We start from the raw sequence: 20,800 nt of genomic DNA, 5'->3' as shown, positions 1-20,800 counted from the left end.
TTGTCCTGTCGCCGGGCACACCTGGGAAGAATCTGGCAGCATTAACGAGTTTCCCTCTCAGATTTCTTCTCTAGACTAAGCAGGCCCAGCTCCTGAAGCCTCTCATATGAGAGAAGCTGCCAGCCCTGACTCCCGTTTCCAACCGCTCTGCATTAAAACACCTGGAAGCACAACGACATCCACCCGCGGTACAGCGGCAGCGCCACCTGAAGAAGGGAGGGGAAGGGCGGGCATCAGCGCTCGAAAGGGGGCACGGACAGGGCAGGAACCCAGCCCCTTGTGTTGTGCACAAGGCCGAGGTGACTGGACGCGGAGAAGCTGTGCACACATGCCGGGCGGGCGGGGCGCGACGCGGGTCCTAGCCGAGCCGCCTCACGGCTCCCTGCCCCACCCCCCTCAAGCAGCCCGCTGATAGCAACGGTGCGCGCGCAACAGCCAATCGGCGGCCGCGGGCTCACTTCTCCCTCGCCTTCCATTGGTCCGCGGGCCCGCGGAGGCGGGGCTGGCGCGTGCCCGCCCGCTGCAGTCCCGCAGTGCCGCCGCCGCGCCGGGGCTCGCGCGCGCCACAACCGCCGCAGCGGCCGCGCGGCTCCTCCCGGTGCGGGGCGGCTCCTCCCGGTGCGGGGCGGCGCGGGAGCCGTGGGGCCGGGCCGGGCCGGGCCGGGCCGGGCTGGGCTGGGCTGGGCGCAGCGCGGAGGTGACTCTGCTCGCCCGCAGCGGGGATGCTGCTGCTGCTGCGGCCGCCGCCGCCGCTAGTAAGGGGACTGCAGGCGGGAGCGCGGGTGGCCGCGGCGCCCGGCGGCATGTGAGCAGCGGCGGGAGCGTTCCCCGAGCCCCGCGGCAGCGCTAAGGGGGCCCCTCCCTCCGGCGGCGGCTCAGCCCGCCCGGAGGCGCAGCGCGGAGGCGGGCGGGCATCGCCGCTGCGGCCGGCCCGCGAGGAGACAGCAGGAGCGGCCACAAAGCGCCGCCGCCCGCCCTCCTCCGCACGCCGCGGCGCTGCCCCTGCCTGCCCCGCTCCCGGGGACGGACGGAGGGCGGGAGCTCCCCTCGCCCCCTCGTCACCTTCTCGCCGCCCGATCCATGGGAGGAGCGGGCCGCCTCCCCCTCGGAAGCGCCGCCGCGGCTCGCCGGGACTGAGCGGAGCGGCCGGCGGCCGGCGCGGCGGGAGGATGCCACTGCTGCGGAAGGTGCTGCGCGTCTCCAACCGCTCCATGCTCGCCTTCATCTTCTTCTTCTCCTTTTCCTCGTCCTGCCTCTACTTCATCTATGTGGCCCCCGGGATCGGTGAGTCCGGAGCCGCCCCCGCGGGGAGCGGGGCTGCGGGCGGGGGCCGGGGGCGCGCCCGCCTCCCCCGGGCTGCACGGCGGCGGGGAGGGCACGGGCGGCGCCGGGCCAGGGGCGGCTCGGCTGTGGGAACGCGATCCCGCCCGCCCGGGAAGGGTCGGGGCTGCCGGCGGGGGCGGCGGTAACGTGCGCGGATCCCGCATCTTTGTTCTGCTGCTTTCAAACGCTCTAGAAGGTTCATCTGCCATCGCGAGGTAGGTGGATGCTGCCCTTGCTTCGCCGGCTGGCAAAGCGAGGCACTGAAGCGGCTCAGCGTTTCGTCGTGTTACAGTGGTATGAATTGGGAAAGAACTGCAAAACTGCTGGAGTCACTTAAATGTATTAATCTTTCAGATTGTTAGTAACTGCATTAATAATAAAGCCCGTGTGAATAAAAATGAAGGACCAGTTTGAATATTTGTTTTTTTACTTCTGTTAGAGGGATCTCTCTCTTCACAGGTTTTACAGTTTGGTAACTTCTGCTTCTGAAGGAATCACTTCAGAGGGAGACAAACCCTCTGATTTAGAAGAAGCTTCATAAAACAACTGTTCAAGTTTGTTTCTAACACAAACCAAAAAAATTTGCTGGTTTCCTTGGTTCGTTCTTCTGCTGTTATTGGGAGACCATCAGGCTTTTTCTCAGTGGAAGATCCTTTTAAAACTGGTTAGCATTACCCCAGAGCTAAGGCCAGTGGTATCCTGTATGGTGCTCTGTGGGATTTCCTTGTGTTGTGTGTTCCTTGATTAGGGAATGTTTTCCTTTTTTTCCCCAGGGAACATTGCCACATATTTCTGCACATCTCCTTGCTTATCAGGTGCTACCTAAATACTTGCCAAATCATCTCTCTCTTCATCCTTAGTGCTTAAAACTTCTCTCTGCAGTCATTACTACAAAATGTCCACACTGGTGTGATCACTGAATCTTCAGGAATTGTTTCCTGTTGATTGTGTCTTTATGTTGTTTGGCTCCCTCTTGTTCACTATCTCCTATTTAACTTGTAAACACTTTCAAGGTACAGTTGTTGCTTCTATACTTAAATAGTTCTATATAGTTCACCTATCATTCTATGGTTTTCCTTTACTTCCGTACTTCCTACTATATTTACAAGTTTGCCAATTATTTTTCTAGTTCAAGTAAATACAAAAAAAATATTAGAAAATATATCATATTTATAGGATTAGAGTTCAGAACTTTGTTGTCTGTCAGTGTTTTCCTCCTGAAAGGGATCTGGTATAGTTTTCCAAGTGAGAAGGATGCTGATGTCCACTTAGACATCTTAGGTCTTTGAAGTGCTGATATAGGACACATATATAAAGTAGACTTTAATTGCAAGTAATTGATACATGATTTAAGTAGCTGAGTGCAGTTTGTACATCTTTGTAAGTAAAACTTATAACATCTAATATAATGTATGCCGCTGTAGTTTTACTTTGTTACTTAAATGTTTCTTCCCAATGGCTACTTTGTTAGGAAGAACCTTGTCTCACAAAGCAAGGCTTATGCAGTCCCTTGCTCAGAATCAGAACCTTTAGTGATGAGGCTTTAAATTTCGGACTTCATCTTTCTGCTCAGCTATTGGGAATTACATATCTTGTCAGCTTCCTTTGTACCAGGACTGAAACGAAATCAACAGTATGTACGAAAAGTGTTCTTGGGGTAGGTTAATTAGATCTGGTCTAAGGGAAAAAAGAATAATACTCAAACTAGTCTCTCTTGTTGTCTCAGACACAAATACTGTAGTTGGCCTTTTCAAGATGTGGTTTAACAAAAATCTTGGGTAGTTACATGAGTTTGTGAAATTACAGCTCTTTCCAGCCACTGATCAATGCTGTGCTGCCCTAACCGTAGTGTGAACTTATCCAGCTTAAGTCAAAACCAGGCAACAATGAACTTATTCCTTGTCTCTGGCACTTCTTAGGTCCATCTTGAAATGCTGCTGTCCTCTACTGGTCTGAAGGATCGTGGGAAAGAGAATAGAGAAAATGGTGAAGGGCAGTAGGAAAGTTTTACATCTCAGCCTATCAGCCTGCAGATGTAATGCTGATTTCCCAGGAATTGCTCCTTAAAATGGTACTGTGTGGAATGGAGAGAAAGAGGGTCAGATACTATAAAAGCTAACAAGCTTCCTGGCAGTATAGTGAAAATGTAAGTTGTAAGAACAGAAGATTCTCAAAACACTTAGGAGCACCCAAGTTTACAGGCAGATGATTCATCTAATAATCTTATGCTCATGGCATTTGCTTCTTGTGATAGAATATTTCACTGCTCTTGCACCTTTTTACTGTGTGTAATGAAGTAGATACATCTAAGTCAAGGCTGATTCTGTGTGTGAAGAGAAGGAAGGCTAAAGGTTGCTGATTGAAGCTCAGCCACCTTACCTGTTAGCAGCTTTTCATTAAAAATGTTCTGCATCTAAGTCATAAATGGTTGGGATCTGTTGTAATTTATGTGTAAAGATGTGTTTTACTGAAGATATTTTAGTTAACCAGAACATTTTCTTCCTCAAAAAGATACAAGGCACAGTGTCAGAGACCAAGAAAATACTAATTGTGTTGTAGGAAACTGGAGCTGCTCCGTGGCTGGCTTCTCTTTGTGGTAGTCAGAGGAACTGAAAAGAGAGGGAGAAGTTGGACTCCCAAATGTTTTATGGAGCAGCAGTGTACTGGAAGGTGGGAGAAGAAAAATACACAAGTTCTGCAGCAGAATGATTTTGTGACATGTCAAAGTTGATTGAAACTTTGAATTCTTATGGGCTAATGGAGTGGGAGTCCCCCTTAGTAGGCAATTAATGGCTTATCAAAGGGAAAAGACATCTGCACATCTAAGCACTTAGCACTGGAAGAATTCTCAAAGAGGTCACTGTCACAGTCCCTCTGTCCTTCAAACTATTTAGAAAATAGAGTTACTGCATTTTTTTGGACAAAACTGCAAATTTTGTAACAAAGGGAGTTTAGATCAACTTGAAGTATTGACAATTTGTTTAGAAGAAAGAAGTCGGAATTACTTATATTAAGGTATTTAATTATTTGTCTAATGTTTAAAAGTTTTCATTTGCACCATAACTCCAGATATTGCAATAATATCACGGTTCTGTTTTTGAAGAGACCCCTCAGAATGTTAGTTCTTTGGGAAACAGAAACTTTTATTATTCCGTGTACTTCAGAATACAAGGGGAGGAAAACCACATTTTCATGTTTTCAGATGTGGTTCTGTGTTTTGAGATGAAGACATATAGTACTGCAATTAATATAAAATATGTATGGTTTAAATGGTTCAGAAGAATTCATACACTCTGGGATCATTCATGTGCCTGCCTTTCCCTTTTCTGTAAGCACAGATGATTGGATGAGGTAGAGGTGATTGCAACCCTACCTCAGCACCCTGGTAGTCTTTTGATAATCAGAGGAGCTGAAACACGACAGCAGAATGATTTCTAACAATTGATTAGAGAAGACTAATTTTCTAATTTTAATTTTTCTTGTTTAATTCAGTGGATGTTTCAGAGGAAAACTTCAATAGATAGGATGGCAAGTTAAAATGGTCAAAAACATTTAAAATGCTTAAAATTTAAAAATTTCATTTAAATGTTTAATGACACTTCTGTGAGATAGTCTCAAGTATTTAATAAAAGGAGATAAGATGTGCTGCTTCTCCAGAATGACCACTTTTGTGACTAGTTCATTTTGTGCTCCTCTGGTAAAAGCAGAAACTGAAATTTCTGATCTTGAATTAATAGCCTGTGATTCTGCAACTTCATTGAAAGTTGCAAATTCATGTATTAGTTAGAGGCTGAAGAAGCTAGATAAAAGCAGGAATATTTGGCACCAACATGGGGATTTTTTCAGTGTTATAGATAAAACTAGTAATAAAAGGGACTCAATTTATGTCTGGTCCTGACAGCCATCCAGAACCAATTTGTAGATTTGAGTTTACATCGTGGAAAGGATCCAAAGATTAGGAGAATAAGACAAATTAACAAGGCAATGGTGACCAAGGGAGAGCATTTGCTGGTCTAATTTCACTGCCAAACCACTCTGAGTACTGCAAGAGACAATTCTTTTTTTCCTGTTTTTCCCATTTGCCCTCAGCATTAAAACTGAAATTACATTGGACAGATCTCAGAAAATGATCTCTTATTCATCCCTGGGTTATCCCTTTCTGTCTTGTTGCAGCAGAGAACCTTTGCCAGATTGGGAGGAAGAGTCTCTTAGAGCTCTCCATATTGTAGTCGATTGCAGTCTAGTTCTTCAGCCAGAAGAGTGTTTGAGTACTGAAACAGGCTCTCCAGGGAAGAGGTCACAGCGTCAGGCCTGACAGAGTTCAAGAAGTGCTTGGACAACATTCTCAGGCACATGGTGACGTTCTTGGAGTGTTCTGTGCAGGGTCAGTAGTTGCACTCCATGGTTCTGATGTGTCCTTTCCAACTCAGCTTATTCTGAGATTCTAGCTTGTCTACCTTGGACATAATGACCTCTGCAGTTCAAGTAAGAACTGGTTATGAAACAGTGCAGTGACCAAAGAAGATGCAGTCTGCTTTGACATCAGTAACTAAGAATCCTGAAGGGTGAAATGAGTTTGAAGAGGAAAAAACAGCTCATGTTTTCTCTCTTGTAGTCTTCTGCTTCTTTCATTAAAATATTGCTACTTTTTTGTTAGTCCTAACCAAAAGGCAGCTTGCATGGAACTTGGAATAATGTCTATTGGTTTTAGCTCACAATTTTATATAAATCTATTTTCTGTTCTGTTACTAGTTTTCCTAATAGGAAGAATGATATCACTCCTTTTTGAACTTGTGCAGAAATAGAGAAAAGAGTCCTGAAAATGCTATCGGCAAGATAAATGCTTATCATGGCTTTCAGGTGCTGAGCCCATAAATATGGGCACAGCCTTTGTGCTGGTATTCTTTGTTACTGGCATCTGTGGCAGTTGTGGCATTTCTAAAGACTTGCTGTTTGATTACAGAATAATGTAGATTGGCAGGGGCACCTGGAAGTCACCTGATCCAACCTCCTGCTGAAAGCAGATCCTACTGGATCACATTTCTCAGTCGTGTCCACTTGAGTTTTGGTATAAATCCGGGGATGAAGATTTTGTTGTCTCTCTCAGAAACCTGTTCCAGGGTCAGACAACTGTGACAAAATTGTAATATGTAATTGTAATAGCCCACCTTATGTTCATTGCCTTGTGTCTTTTGACTGACTACTTTCAAGTGTTCAGTTTAGTCTTCTCTTTACAAGAACACTGTATTTCTGAAGACAGCAAAAAAAAAAAAATGCACCCTCCTCTTAGCCATTTATTTCAGACTGTGCAAACCCATTTATTTTAGTTTCTGCTTGTACATAATATGCTCGATTTTGGAAGGTTTCCTCTGGGCTTGTTCTGGTATTAATGTTTGGTTCTTACTGGGATGCCCAAACTGGACAAATGATTTTACGAGCTGAAGAGACAACAGTTGCTCCTATTGAATGTGCTGGTTATACTGTTGCCAGTGCAGGGCAGGATACTGTTGACTGTGCTTGCCACAATGATAGGTGGCTGGTAATACCTTGTCTGAGGGTTTTGTAATAGAGCCTGTGTGTAGGTTTGCTGCACTGAAATAGAACTAATACAACTTGCTTGTTTCTCATGCTGTGTGGAAGTATCTGATAAAAGGCTGATGACTTTTGTAGGGTGTGGTAGATGTTCATGTTAGTGTTTTTCTTTCCCTGTTATTGCCTTCTTTTATTTCTTTCTAGGGAATTATTCTCATGGGTCTCTTACAAGTTTCTTGAGTAAATGAAACTTGTCTGTCCCATTGTTTCATAATTTCTGCAGGGAAATGCCTGTACTACAGAACTAGTTGTTGTTTGGGAGCTATTTTCAGCTATATTCCATTGTTCAAGTTCACCTGTTATTAAAGGCTTCATTTGGAGCAGGAGTAGTTTCATTATCTACAGAGGTCTTCTTCTTGCTTGCATTGCAGTATTTCATGTCACTTTGACAAATTATCATCAAATCCTTTACCTCTGAAATTGTAGTTTACTTTCTGATTAATAGGGACTTTTTTAATCTTGTGCAGAGGGGAAATGGAGGTTTAAACACTCTGCTTGATCTCTGATTTCCAGTGACCAAATGTTCCTCAGCATTCTGACTAAGTGCTTGAGCTCCTTGAACCCCCTGAACTCGGGGAGTGTCATGGGTACATTTTCTGCCTTGGTCTGGGAGGTGCAAAGACTTTTCCATTATGTTGGCCCAGCACAGTCATTCCTAGCACTTAATTCAGAATAAATTATTGTAGCTCTGTCATTCATGACTGTCTTTCACTTTTACCAACAGATTAACTTTGACTAAACATACATATTTATTTCTGAATCAGTTGTTCTGCATTTTTATCTGATAGTTTTCCTTAAGCACTTAGGTATTACTTGTTATTTGTCAGAGAACTTTCCTGTGTAAGATTTCAATCAGTATTCATTTTGTGATATGGTTCTTAGTCAGAAAACAGAAAAAACCCAGGTACTTACGGTGTGCAGCTAACTGCACAAGGACAAAGTAATTATGAGACATCATGTGAAATGAGTTTTCACTTTAGCCAGCCACTTATTTGAATGCATTCTTCTCATGGGTTGAGAAGGAGAGATTGTATACCCTGGGGACATTTATGGGGGACATCTGAATTGTGATGCCTTACTGACAGGGCCGAAGCTTTAACCATTTCCACATCTGTCTGTGGTGAAAGATAGCTTATCTACTGGCTTTTGATTAATAAGACTATTTCTAAAAGTGACTATTTTTACTTGCTTTTCTATAGCTCTTACTCTTAGGTAATCTTTTGTATTCAAATTATGCAATCGCATTATGGGGAGCACATGAAATAATTATGCTTTGTGTGGGATCCAGTGCTAGATTCTTGTGAGCACAGTGCAGAAATTGGGTACAGGACTTTAAAATACAAAAGATGCTTTTTTGCAAGGTATTGCCAATGGTCAGTTCACTTTCTTAGATTTGTGCTTGTCCTTCTTTACCTTCAGTTCATTGTGCATTTATTGAATTATTCTACAGCTTACTGTATAATCAACTAATAGCCTGAGAGGATAGAATAGTATCAAATATGTTAGAAATTTTATTGAACATTATATCCTTATTATGCTTAAAACAACTGTTAGGGAAAGAAATTTTGATTCAATTTTTTCACTGTAAATGGAGATCCCCTCATTTGCTGTCTCCCAATAAACAGTGAACTGATATTTATCCAATTCCTCAGGCTTGCAGTCAGAGGATTCATCCATTTGACATATCCACTGTTGCAGAGAATATACAGAGGTTGTCTGAAGTATTAAAAAAAACAATTTGGAGCTTCTCTGTTGCAGCTGATACAGATTTGTCATCTGCACCATTTGAAAGATCACTGTTAGCCACCAGAAACACTGGTAGCTTTTGGGTTTTTTTTTTTCAACAGATGGAGGTGATTTATGTCTTTCTAAGATTTTTTAATAAGGAGGTATACATATACAGACTCAAATGCAGTCTCACTATCTCTGTGACATAAGATTGGATTTATTATTGTGTTACAAATAGTGCAAAACTGCTATTGAATATTGAAAAACAAATCAAGTAAAAAATATATTTCAAGGCACAAAGTTTTTTTCTTTTCATGCTGTTGTATCTGTTTTAAAAACAACTTCTGATTAACAACAAACATGTAAAAATAAACACAGTGCTAAGGAAGCTGGACACTTGCAATAGTATTTACTGATGTTTCTTGTAGATTTCCATTTTTGAATAGGAACCAGTTTACAGCAGTCTTTCATTACTTGGGATATTGTCCTTCACAGCTAAATTGTTTAATGAATCAGTTTCACAGACTAAAGTAATTATACTGCAGAGAATATTCTAGCTCCTGGAATTGTAGCTGTGATATTCTAGAAGCAATCTCAGCAATCTATTTACTGTTTATTTAGATTAATCATGGAATTTGATCTTTAACACTTCTATGTTAATTTGCCATGTGTGAACTCTGCCAATAGAGTATTTCTAACTCCAGTATTGCTGAGAACAATATCCCGTAACCTTGAAATAAGAAGAGACCCTTGTGGGACTTGTTCTAGAAATGCTCCCATGAGATGATTCCCCATTTACAATTACTATTGGAGACCTTTCTGTTAACCTGTTTGAATCCATACCAATTTTTATGTAATATGTTGAATTTGCTTTTCAGAAGTCCCATGGAAACAGGTGTTGACTAGCAGATGAGTAACTTTAGGGGCAATGGTGAAATGGTCATTTGTCAAGACCTATTGCCTGTAAAGCCATGTTTACTATATTTGGGTCTTGCAGAATCCACGGGTTGTCTATGAAATATTTCCTATCTGAGTTTTTCAGCATTTTTTTTCCCGGAAAGATCAGTAAATAATGTTGCTGTAACTGCTCTGATGATAGATTTTTTTTTTTTAAAGGGGCATGCTAACTTTTTGTTAATTGCTTTGAAAATATTCTTGACATAGTGCTTTTTCCAATGTGGTTGGGTTTGTTTGGCCTTGGTTTTCTGGTTTTGCTTTGGTAGAATGAAAGCTGCATTTGAAAATCAAATTTGTGGCCTCCAAGATTGTCCATTTTTGTTTGGTATTTAAAAAAAAAATTTTGTAATAATTAATACTCTTCTATGTTTTTAAAGTCATCACATTTCTAGCTTCCTAGTCCTGTTCAGAATGTCAGTCATTGACCCACTTTCAAACTCACTTGTCCTGTTGTATATTTTACTACATTGGTTGCTTCGAAGTGCATGGCATATTTTTTTGGATTTGCTTTGGTGTATGAGTACAGCATGATAACTTACTAAGTTTCTATATAAAAATGAGTCTTGTGCTTTTCCTGTGAAATTGTGGGATGATAAACTAAATGCAGTATTGTGAGAAGTGCTTTGATTTTTTGGTGTACTGCTTGGAAGGAGCTTGATTCCCTAATGGAGAGTGGTCTGTGAATGATAGAATTTTCTTTAAAAAAAGGGGTAAATAGTCTTCAAGTGAATACCTAAATAACAAAAAGCCACCTGATATAAAACATTGAGCCATTTTTACATTTTTTTATACTTTTAAAATTAATGCATTGCCCTCCCCAACAGTCTAGCAGATAAAACTATTAATAACTAGTGAGCTATAAAAATTTGAGAGAAAAAAATTATTCATCTGATACTTTTAATATGTCCTCTGAAATACAGGATGATCCCTTTAATGCTGTAATGTGTGTTATTAGAATGATTTTTAAATAATGCCCTCAAACTAGGACTTTTGATTATTGACATGGGGCTGTGTGTTCATGATTGCTGATGCAGATCTGGACCAATTGATAGGAAAACTTCATGTGAATTAGTTATGAGCTCTGAGCTGACACTTGCAGTTGCTTGAGATGGAACACTGAGTATATAGTATTGATTCCAAGGTGTACTATGTGTGTGTGTTGTCTTATATTCCTCACTGCACTTTCCATCTGATTAACCTGTAAACTGTGTGACAACCTAGATTCTATGTTTCTGGAGCCAAAAATTCGCTTTCTTACTTACTATGAACCACGTGCAGTGAAATAAGAAGAATATGAATAAAATTGCTTCTAGGTGTTACATTGTTAGATGCTTTCTTTGGTTACATGTGAAATTTTGCCTTCCTGGTTTGTGCTTTGCCTGGCACTGTGACAGCGATGATTGGTACAAATGCAGAAAGACAAAAGTAGGTGGAAAATCACAGATTAGTTGAGGTTGGAAGGGATCTCTGAATTATCTAGTCCAACCTCCCTACTGAAGAAGTACCACTTGGAACCAATTGCTCAGGCCCTTGTCCAGAAGGCTTTAGGATATTTCTGAGGATATTCTCCACAACCACTGTGAGCAATTTGTGCCAGTGCTCTGTCCCACTCACAGTATAGAAGTGAGTTTCCTGGTGTTCAGGTGGAACATCCTGTGTTTCAGTTTGTGCCCACTGCCTCTGGTTCTGTCCCTGAGCACCACTAAAAAGTGGCTGGCTCTGTCTCTTTTTGCACCTTCCCTTCACAGACATTGTGTACACATACACCTGCTCTTTGTACACATTAATGTGACCCCTAAACTTTCTCTTTGGGGATCAACAATCCCTGCTCTCTCAGCCTTTCCTGATAGAAGCGATGCTTCAGTTCCCTTGTCTTCTTCACGGCCTGTTGTTGGATACTCTCCAGAATGTCCACGTTCTTCTCTATTCTACTGTGGAGCTCAGAACTGGACACCACAACATGTGTGGCTTGAACAGTGCTGAGTGAAGGCTGTGAATAATCACCTTGACCTGCTAGCAGCATTTTTCCTAATGCATCCCAGGATGCTGTAGGCCTTCTTTGCAGCACATTGCTGGCTCGTGTTCCACTTGATGTCCACCAGGACTCCAAAACCTCTTCTGTCAAGCTGCTTTCCAGTTGGATGCCTCTAAGAATACTTTGGTATCTGGGGTTGTTCTTCCCCAGATGCAGAAATTTGCACTGTTCCTTGTGAACTGCGTGAAGTCCATGTCAGCACATTTCTCCAGCCTGCTGAGGTACCTCTGGATGGCAGCATGGCCCTTTGGCATACCAGCTACTTATGCCCCTTTTGTGTCTTAAATAAACTTTGTGAGGTTCTGTTCTGCCTGTCATCCAGATTATTAATGAAGGTGTTGAACAGGAATGAACCGGTATTGACCCCTGGGCTACATCACTGGTCACTGACCTCACCCTTCGGGCTTGGTCAGTCAGCTTTTGATCCAGCTCACCGTTTGCTTAGCCAGCCTGTACATCAACAGTTTGTCTATGAGAGTCTTGTGGGATACAGTGTGAAAGGCTTAGCCCCCTGCTCTTTCCTTATCTTTCATCAGAGAAGGTTCCCAGTTGGTTGTCCGTTTCTGATGATTTTCTTGTCATTTACGTACTTGAAGAATGGTTTCCAGGATTAGCTGCTCCATCACCTTCCCTGGGATCAAGCTGAGGCTGATCAGCCTGTACTTCTCTGGGTCTTCCTTCTTGAAGATAGGAATGACATTTGCTTTCCTCTAGCCCTCAGGCACTTCTTCCACTCATCATGATCAATCAAAGATGGTCAGCAGTGGCTGTGCAATGACATCTGCCATCTCCCTGAGCACTTGGTACACCCTATAAGGGCCCACGAACCTAGCCTGTGTCCTGTTTGCTTAATTCTTCCACCAACGGCAAGAGTACAACTTCCTTGCTCCACACTGGTCTCGGGAGTTGCCCTTTCTGAAGACTGGTATTGTTAATAAAAATTGAGAAAAGGTGGCATTGAGTATTGCAGACTTATCCATGTGTCTTTCTCACCTAGCAATGTTTTCACTGAATTTTCTTCTTATCACCTTTGTACTTATGGAAATGCTTCTTGCTGTCTTTGACATCCCTGGCCAGACTCAGTTCCATCTGGGCTTTAGCTTTCCTAAATGCATCCCTGGATGCTCAAGTATTTTTTCTGTATTCCTCCTGCATTCCCTGTGATTGCTTCTTCCCACTGAATTATTTTTCTGTTTGGGTTTTTTCACAGGAGGTCCTTGTTCATCCATGCAGGCTTCCTGCCATTTTACCTCTGTTGACATGGATCTCTTGTAAGCTTGAAGGAATATCCCTGAATATTACCCAGCTTTCTTGCCCCTATCTTCACTTGAGGGCTTTATCCCATGGGACTCCACCACTCAGATAATTGAAGAGGCCAAAGTTTGCTCTCTTGAAGTCCAGGGTTGTGATCTTTCTTTTGCTTCTTCCTGCCCCATGGATCCTGAACTCCACCATCTCACGATCTCTGCAGCCAAGGCTGCCTTTGATCTTCATGTCCCCAGTGAATCCCTCCTTCTTGGTAAGTATGAGGTTCTGCAGATCACTTCCCCTCACTGACTCCGGTGCTTGTGGCAGGAAGTTTCCATCAGGGCACACCAGGAACCTTTTGGAGTTTTATCTGGCTGCCTTCTGCTATCAGTCATCCCCCACCCCACTGGAAGAAATGCTGCTTTTCTCTGTTGCTGTTTTGGCCTCTGGGGCTTGAATACTTTGTTGCTGTTGCTGCTGGCTGGTGTGACACTTGAATTGCACTCTTTGTCACAGCTCTTTGCCAACAAACCTGTAGCAGCAGATGAGATTTCTTTTTAGGACTAAATTAATATATTTGATTTTTGCCTGATGTTTTAGCTTCTGATGTAATTAATTGGCTGCTCAAGCATCTGCTGCTGCCTAAGCAGCTGCTGAATGATGGTGGAATGAACTGAGGAGATCTGAACTCCTTGTAACTGTGATTGTGCTGGAGAGACAGGTAGTGGGGAAAAAAACCAGCCCAGAAAGGACAATGTTTCATTCCTGATGAATTCCTGTTTGTGTAAAGTTGGATAGTGAGTTGACAAGCAGCTCAGGAAGAAAGAGGAGGTAGACTACAAGAATTACTTGATAAAAACATGGCAAGGTTGGATCTTCCTGGCAGCAAGAGCAGCTCTTGCATACTTAAGCCAAGGTGGCAGCAGGCTTTACCTGGTTGGGTTTTTTCAATTGTCTTTTCATGATGTCTATTTTGAGACAAATGCCTTTTCTAACTTTCACAAAGGTCTTGTGTGTTTGTTCAAATTTTCTCCTCTGTGTCAAGGGGTAAGTATTTCACTAAAGGGAAGATGTAGGTGCTTTTGCAGGAAATCTTGTTTTTCCAAGGTTTATGTCTACATTAACTGCAATAACATTTCCTGTAAAAATTGAGAACATTTATATGGCCTCTTGTTTTTTTTTGTGGACTTGTTTGAAAGTTCTTACTCTCCATTCTTTACTATATCAGGTTCCTAAGACTTTTGCCCTTTTTATTGTTTCCTCCATTTAATTCCAGAGGAGGGAGCAAGCAACTTAGTGGGGACTTAGGTGTTAGCCACATCAACTTACCACACCTGGTTTATGTGAATTATCCTTCTATAAACCCGCTGAAAGTTCTATAAACCTTCTGCAGAGTTAAAAATTCAAGTGACTTTAGCTTTTGGTATCACATTAAAAAGAAGAATAAAGCACACAATCTTCCAGAGATTAGCTCTGAAATCAGTATTTACTAACGGATTTATATTAAAAAACCCACTTTATTTTAGTGTTGGAATAGGAAGATATTGAAGAGAAGAGCTGTACCTATGGGAGAAAAAAACTTATTTGGGGGAAAAGATGATACCAATTTAAAATATATTAAAGTTTGAAGAAAGAAATTTCTTGTTATTTAAGAATTTTTGGTCCTATTTGAAAGGCAAATATATACATGATTTTACTTTCAGGAAAAAACCTTGAATTTTGAAATTATTTGTTTGAAGGTAAATAATTGTTCTTGGAGGAACAGATCAAAATGCCTTTATTTTGATTCCAAAAGGAGGAGGTTTCTTGAGTAGGTAACTTCATATATGAATTAATGAATTGTACAGATTCCTTGAAATGCTTTGTAGAGACACCCCAAAAATCCCAGTATCTGAATGGAAAACTACAAATGGAATGAAACAATTGGAACCACAGTGTGGTACTTTCCATGAATTGGGTTAAAATTTTGAGAAGTTTTTGTGTAATTTTTGTGAAAAGAAATCTGAATGTTATCTGTTGTCTTGAATCCTGATAAGAATCTTTCTTCTGGGATTTCCTACCTGTTGTCAGGCTAAGGATGTAGCTTTTTTGTTTTATTTTGCTTCTGTTTGGGTGGCCAGAAAGTGTTGAGACAACTTCAGGATTGTAGCAGCTGTAAACATGTTTACACTCATGTAAACTCTTGTTAACACTTGCAGTTAGTCATGCTGGCCAAGGGTTTGAGAATTACATGCCATTCATGGCACCTGGCATGTTCAGAACCTCTTTTTTAGCTGTCAATATTCCTTGTTTTAATAAGGAGTTCTTTGAAAGCCAGGACAGCCTTCCCCATTCATTCATTAAAAAATTAAAACATTATTGTAGGACTCTGAAATACAATTCCTTGAAAGATTAAGCTGGTTTTTTATCTCTGTGGGTGTTGGTAGTATTGTTTGCTAATGTGGTGGAATTAATCACTGTGTTTTCCTCTGGAAATGCCCCCAGTCCCTCATACACAGCTCTCTCTAACTCTGGTCTCTCTGTGTCAGGCTATAAGAAGTTGTTGGTTGATCTGGAGTTACTTGTGTCATGCCACTGGTGCTGGGCCATCTGATGGAGTTCCTGAGATAGTTCTCTAACTTTTCTTTAATCTCTTTACTTATTTTTCATCCCTGGTATGTTTGGTTCTTGCCCTCAAAGATGCAGAGCATTCTTTTGTTGTTGAGGTGGTTGCTAGTTACAGGGAGCCAAATATTCCCCAGAGAACTGGGTGCTCAATGTAGGTGAAGTAACAGATGATCCCTTTGACCATTAGTCCTTCCCTTTGCAATATTTCTTTAGCTCTTTGAGTCCTGGGTAGGCATTTGCTCACTCAGATATAAATGCAGCTTCATTTCTACCTTACTAACTTCCGTTGAATACAAAGAAATGTCTTGAGATTGTATTTGGGACTTTGGGTGCAAGATTGAGACAGAGGAATATTTCATGCTGTTGTTGTTACTGAGTCACTTAATTACTCAGAATGTTGATTTACTCACTCTTGATGGCTATAATAAATATTTCATGTATAATTATAAAACATTAATACTTTGAGATTGGCAGAGATTTGTAACAGTTGTATAACAAAGCAGCTGTTTGGAATGAATGAATAAACAGTACATTTTGACTGGAAGTTGTGTTAACTAGTGAGTAAAAAAGGAACCATTATATGGGTCTAAAAGATTTTCTAGACTTTTTTTGTCCTATATTTAAATTATTTTTTGTAGATCTATATATGAGATGTGTATCTACATATGAAAATGTTTTATTGATAAATTAAATTTTCTTGTCACTCTCAGTTGCTTTGTGTTAGTTAAAGAGAAATGAAAGTGTCATATAAAATGTGTATTGATAATCTGTAGTTTTTGGGTTTGAATAGAGCCATTCTTTTCTATTGTTGTTGTTAGTTTTCACTCTGTGGACCTTAATCTCAAAAAATTATTGTTCACTGACCATGGATTCAGACGCAGTAAAAAATGTTGAACACATTGTAGATGTATGTTAGAATAATTTGGAAATACAATGTTTTAATACAAATTCAAAATTGCTTTTTTGTTTTATCAGCAAACACATATCTCTTTATGGTGCAAGCTCGTGGTATAATGTTGAGAGAAAATGTAAAAACAATAGGACACATGATAAGACTGTACACTAACAAAAATACTACACTGAATGGCACAGGTAAGAATATTTTTAATGTATTTTTTAAAAGACCTCTTTTTTCAATTTTTAAAAAAAGCCAATCATTAATGACATAGCTCGATTATGAAAACTTAGACCCAAATCCTACTTCTCTGAAATTGGAGTCAAGGTCAAATAGTTACTATTTATCAGTTCACTTCTGTAGGAAATATTTCTATTAGCTATAAGAAAGATATTTGTACTTAATTATTATTCCTCTAGAGTAATAAAATGTTTTTAAAATCATGCTGCTAGGAATTTGTTAGCTAAAAATTAATGCTCTCACCTGCATGATGATGAGTTACAATTTCAGTGGGTAACATAGTTTTTTACAGAAATCAATTCTTCTTTTTAAGATTATCCTGAAGGAAGCAATTCTAGTGACTGTGTTGCTCAAACAACAATGTATCTTCCAGAGAACTTCACCTACTCTCCTTATCAGCCTTGTCCAGAGAAACTGCCTTACATGAGTAAGTTTTAAAGTGACCTGAAAGTTTATCTAGTAAATGAAACTGTATTTTCAACAAAACCCAGTTTTTTTAATATAAAATAAAATTGTAAGGAGTCTAAGTATATAACAGAAATTAATGAATAAAATACATCTGATAATGCACAATGATGCTTAGCAGAAGTTTACCTGTAACTAATATGTTACTGAAGTTTTGGTCTCTTTATTAATCACCTTTACTAATTTGAAATCAAATAATTGAACTACTGATTTGTAAGAGAGAAAATATCACATAGTTTCTGAAGTTATTTGTAATGCATTCCAGAATTCTAACCTCTTGTCTTTTAGACACCTGGCTTAATCTGTGGGCTGTCATTCAGCATGAGCAATTAATTAGATATCTAATATAGCAGTTCAGATCCATATCATACCAAAAAAGGTTACTGGCAGCTGAACTGAAATCTGATCAATTTTTCTTCAAAGATTTTATTAGGATAATCTAGATTCCATTATAATATTTTTTTTAATCTCAACTGAGTTTATCTGTTGAAGAAAACAGAAACAGTGCCTGTTACCTGTGTTTCTTCTTAATAATGTCAGATTCTAAGCTTTGTTTTATATTTTAAATATACAGACATGGAGCCAAAAGTATGGATCAGTTGCTGTTGCTTATGAAACTAAATAATACAGAAAACTGTCTTAAGCCACGTAGTAATTAGTCCCATGGTATGATAATATACTTATTTCAACCTCTTTTCCTCCAGACACAGGGTTTGACTTTCAAAATCACCTTTTTGGATATTATTGAACATCTAAACAAATAAAACCAAATTATTTCAATAGCAAATTTTTAGCTACTTTTTGAAACATAAAAATTTCGGCAAATGGCAAATCTGGATAATCAGAGAAACAAGATGTGATGTTTCTGCTGATTGAAAAATGTATAAAATTAGTATTCTTCATGTCACTTTCAGGGTATCTGGCAGGTGGAATTCTGTTAGATTAGTTCAAAACTAAATAATTCTACTAGTAATTTCTCTATGGATCTCCTGGTTGCTGCTTTGCTTTTACCACCTTTTTTTTGTTGGTGGTGTTTTTTTTGTTAGTAATTGCTCTGTACTACTTCTATCCTGTTTAATTTAATAGAGAAATAATAATTTTAATAGAAAATAATTCACTGAATAAGTTGCTTTTCAACCAAGGGATATGTGTTTCCCTTTTTTGGTTTCCATGTATGACTTTTTAATCATCATCTCTCTTTCTAATTATAATCTAAATAAAGCATCTCTGAAGATCTTTTAATTTAATGAAATGTAGGAAGTGTGAGATAGCCAGGCAAGAAAGAGTGTTAAATTGTGCATATTTTGAATGTTTAATTAGTCTAAGGTTATTATAGAAGTTCATCTTCTCTTCTTTGCATCAGCTTGTCAAATTTATATCATGAAAGGAGCATGGTAAAATCATATTTGATTTTAGTACGTAAGTACATAGGCTCTTAAAATAGGAACAGCTATTGCCTTTGTTGTATGACTCAGTAGAACAGGTTATAACCCACTGGTTGGGCAGTGCTGCTGTAATTTGTAAGCAAAACACCATTTTTTGATATAGAGCAGTGCAAGAATCTGTCTGTTCCTTTAGAGATAAACTGATAATCCCAACCTTTCTAGACTGCATAGTTTCTAAAGCTCTTGTAATTCTTGAATTTTTTGCACTGTAGACTGTCCTTAATTTGATTTCTTTCTAAAGCATCATAACTGGCTTAAATCCTGGTTATAAAACAAATTAGTTTTGGAAAAATTAGGTTTTTTTCCCACACAGCAGCAGTTAATACATTCCAGGATGAGATTTTCTGGTTTTGTACAATTACATTGTGCTGGCTCATATTAATGTGCAATCCATTATAAACTGTAAAACTACCTGGCAGCATAGCCAGTTATTGCTTGTTTTGTTTTGCATGCTTCATTTTTCCTTCAGTAAGAAACCATCCTTTATTACTTTAAATTAATTTTACTTTATTGGTTTCTATGTCTATCTCATTTGTTGAATTAATTTTTCCCTGATTTTCTTCTTCAAAATGTTTTTTGCTTTCTTAGGTTTCTTATTTTGTGGGTTGTATAAATATGTTTTATTGCCGCCTGCTAGACCCTGATGGAACTAGTGAATAATAAGTGCAGTTATTTACAGAGATGCTTTCTCCTGCCCCCCACCAGTGACAGGGGAAAAAATGCTGATTTCTATTCACTCATCTCCTGTGTGCTTTTGATAGTACCAACACTTCAGGTTTTACTATAGCTTCTTTTTAAACACTCTGGATGGAATTTCATCATGTCTCATGGAGTTAAAAGCACCCTTATCTAAAGGCTTTATCTAAATACTGTCCTACCATTTGATGTTTCTTTCTAATTTAAACTCTGTAGTCATCTGATCACATCTGAACTTTTCTCAGAATACTGAGGTATCTGAATCACATCATGTGCTATTTCCTTCCCTTTCTGGTATAGTAATTGACCTTTATTTATCTTTACTTTCCTTTTAGATTCTGTATTTGAACTGAAAGGCTCTTGTTGCTTTTCTGTCTCTTGCTAGTTGAAATTGATTTTTAAAATTTAGTTTTTAATTTTTAAAAATTTATTTTGTACATATTTATTTACTAGTCCTTTGTTGATTGACCTTGATTCTATGTTTCAAAAGATTTCTTTTTTGGGTTATTGAAGAGTTTCAGATGTAACCATTATGATAGTCTAAGCTTATTTTTAAATAATTATTTTAATTTTTAATTATTTTAAAATTTATATTTCAATCTCTGTGGGACTAGCTTGTTCTAGTGTCTATCTATACAGGTTTTTTAGCAACTACCAGGTTTCCTTTTTTCCTAAAATAATTAAATTAATATGGGTTTCTTTAAATCTTCTCTTGAAATAGCTCCATAGTATACTGTTGTTGATAATTTTTCACCTATGATTTTACATTAAAAAAGGTTGCCTTCTTCATTTGCAAGTAGTACTATATTTAATCATATCCCAAACTAAAAGAGCTCTTGCAGTATCTTCTGCCTTCTTCTGAAAACGATAGTTATTCCTAGTATGTTCCAAAAATTTCAATATTTTCAAAAGATTTACACAACTAGTCAATTTGGTGACACAAATGATCTCTTTGGCACAAATAGCATCTTTTGTGTATGGACACATGGGAGAAAATGGGAGTGATTTTTGGACTGACTTTAAACCATCCCTCACCAAAGCACTTAACTTTGTAGACAAAAATAAGAATAATATTTTATGGTGTTTGCCAGAAAATTCTTGCAAGATTTTTATGTGATGATTTAGAGTGTAGTAGTTGCTGAAGATAAACTTGAACTTCTGGCTAATGAGTATTACATTAGTCTTCTCCCCAGATTTCCTTGCTTCTTTCTATTGCCTTTGAGGGTATTTACTATGAATCATTATTTCCAGTTTTGAACTTTTTACACATGCATAAGCTAATGACTGACAACTTTCAGCTGTCAACTAATGTTAATATTTTCTCACAGTAGGTACTAACTTGATTTTTTTCAAATCATATTTGGGCCTTTATTCATTAACTTACTGAATTTCACTTTCATGCCTTTTGCAAATGCTTTTCCCATTGGGGTCATTAGTTCTACCAATGGTAATTCTCAAATTCAGCCCTTTGCTATGAATTGCTTTGAAACAAATAGTGGTGAATTACTGGATGAAGACTACATGAAATGTGCATATCATCTAAAATTTAAATTGAGGAAGTTTGTTGAG

General features: G+C 39.3%; 1 protein-coding gene across 1 annotated transcript in view; it reads left to right on the top strand.

The window, feature by feature from the left end:
- The first annotated feature begins 530 nt into the window (after positions 1 to 530).
- B4GALT6 (beta-1,4-galactosyltransferase 6) overlaps positions 531 to 20,800 on the top strand; it is a 30,501-nt gene continuing 10,231 nt past the window's right edge. The window contains exons 1-3 of the mRNA XM_005479264.4: positions 531 to 1,284; positions 16,466 to 16,582; positions 16,939 to 17,052. Of these exons, the coding sequence (XP_005479321.1) occupies positions 1,170 to 1,284; positions 16,466 to 16,582; positions 16,939 to 17,052 (346 nt within the window). The 5' untranslated portion in view covers positions 531 to 1,169. The remainder of the gene's footprint in view (positions 1,285 to 16,465; positions 16,583 to 16,938; positions 17,053 to 20,800) is intronic.

This window comes from Zonotrichia albicollis, chromosome 1 (genome assembly GCF_047830755.1).
Source record: "Zonotrichia albicollis isolate bZonAlb1 chromosome 1, bZonAlb1.hap1, whole genome shotgun sequence".
NCBI lineage: Eukaryota > Metazoa > Chordata > Aves > Passeriformes > Passerellidae > Zonotrichia > Zonotrichia albicollis.
Note: the sequence above shows the minus strand (reverse complement) of the source record. Positions and strands in the feature narration are given on the sequence as shown.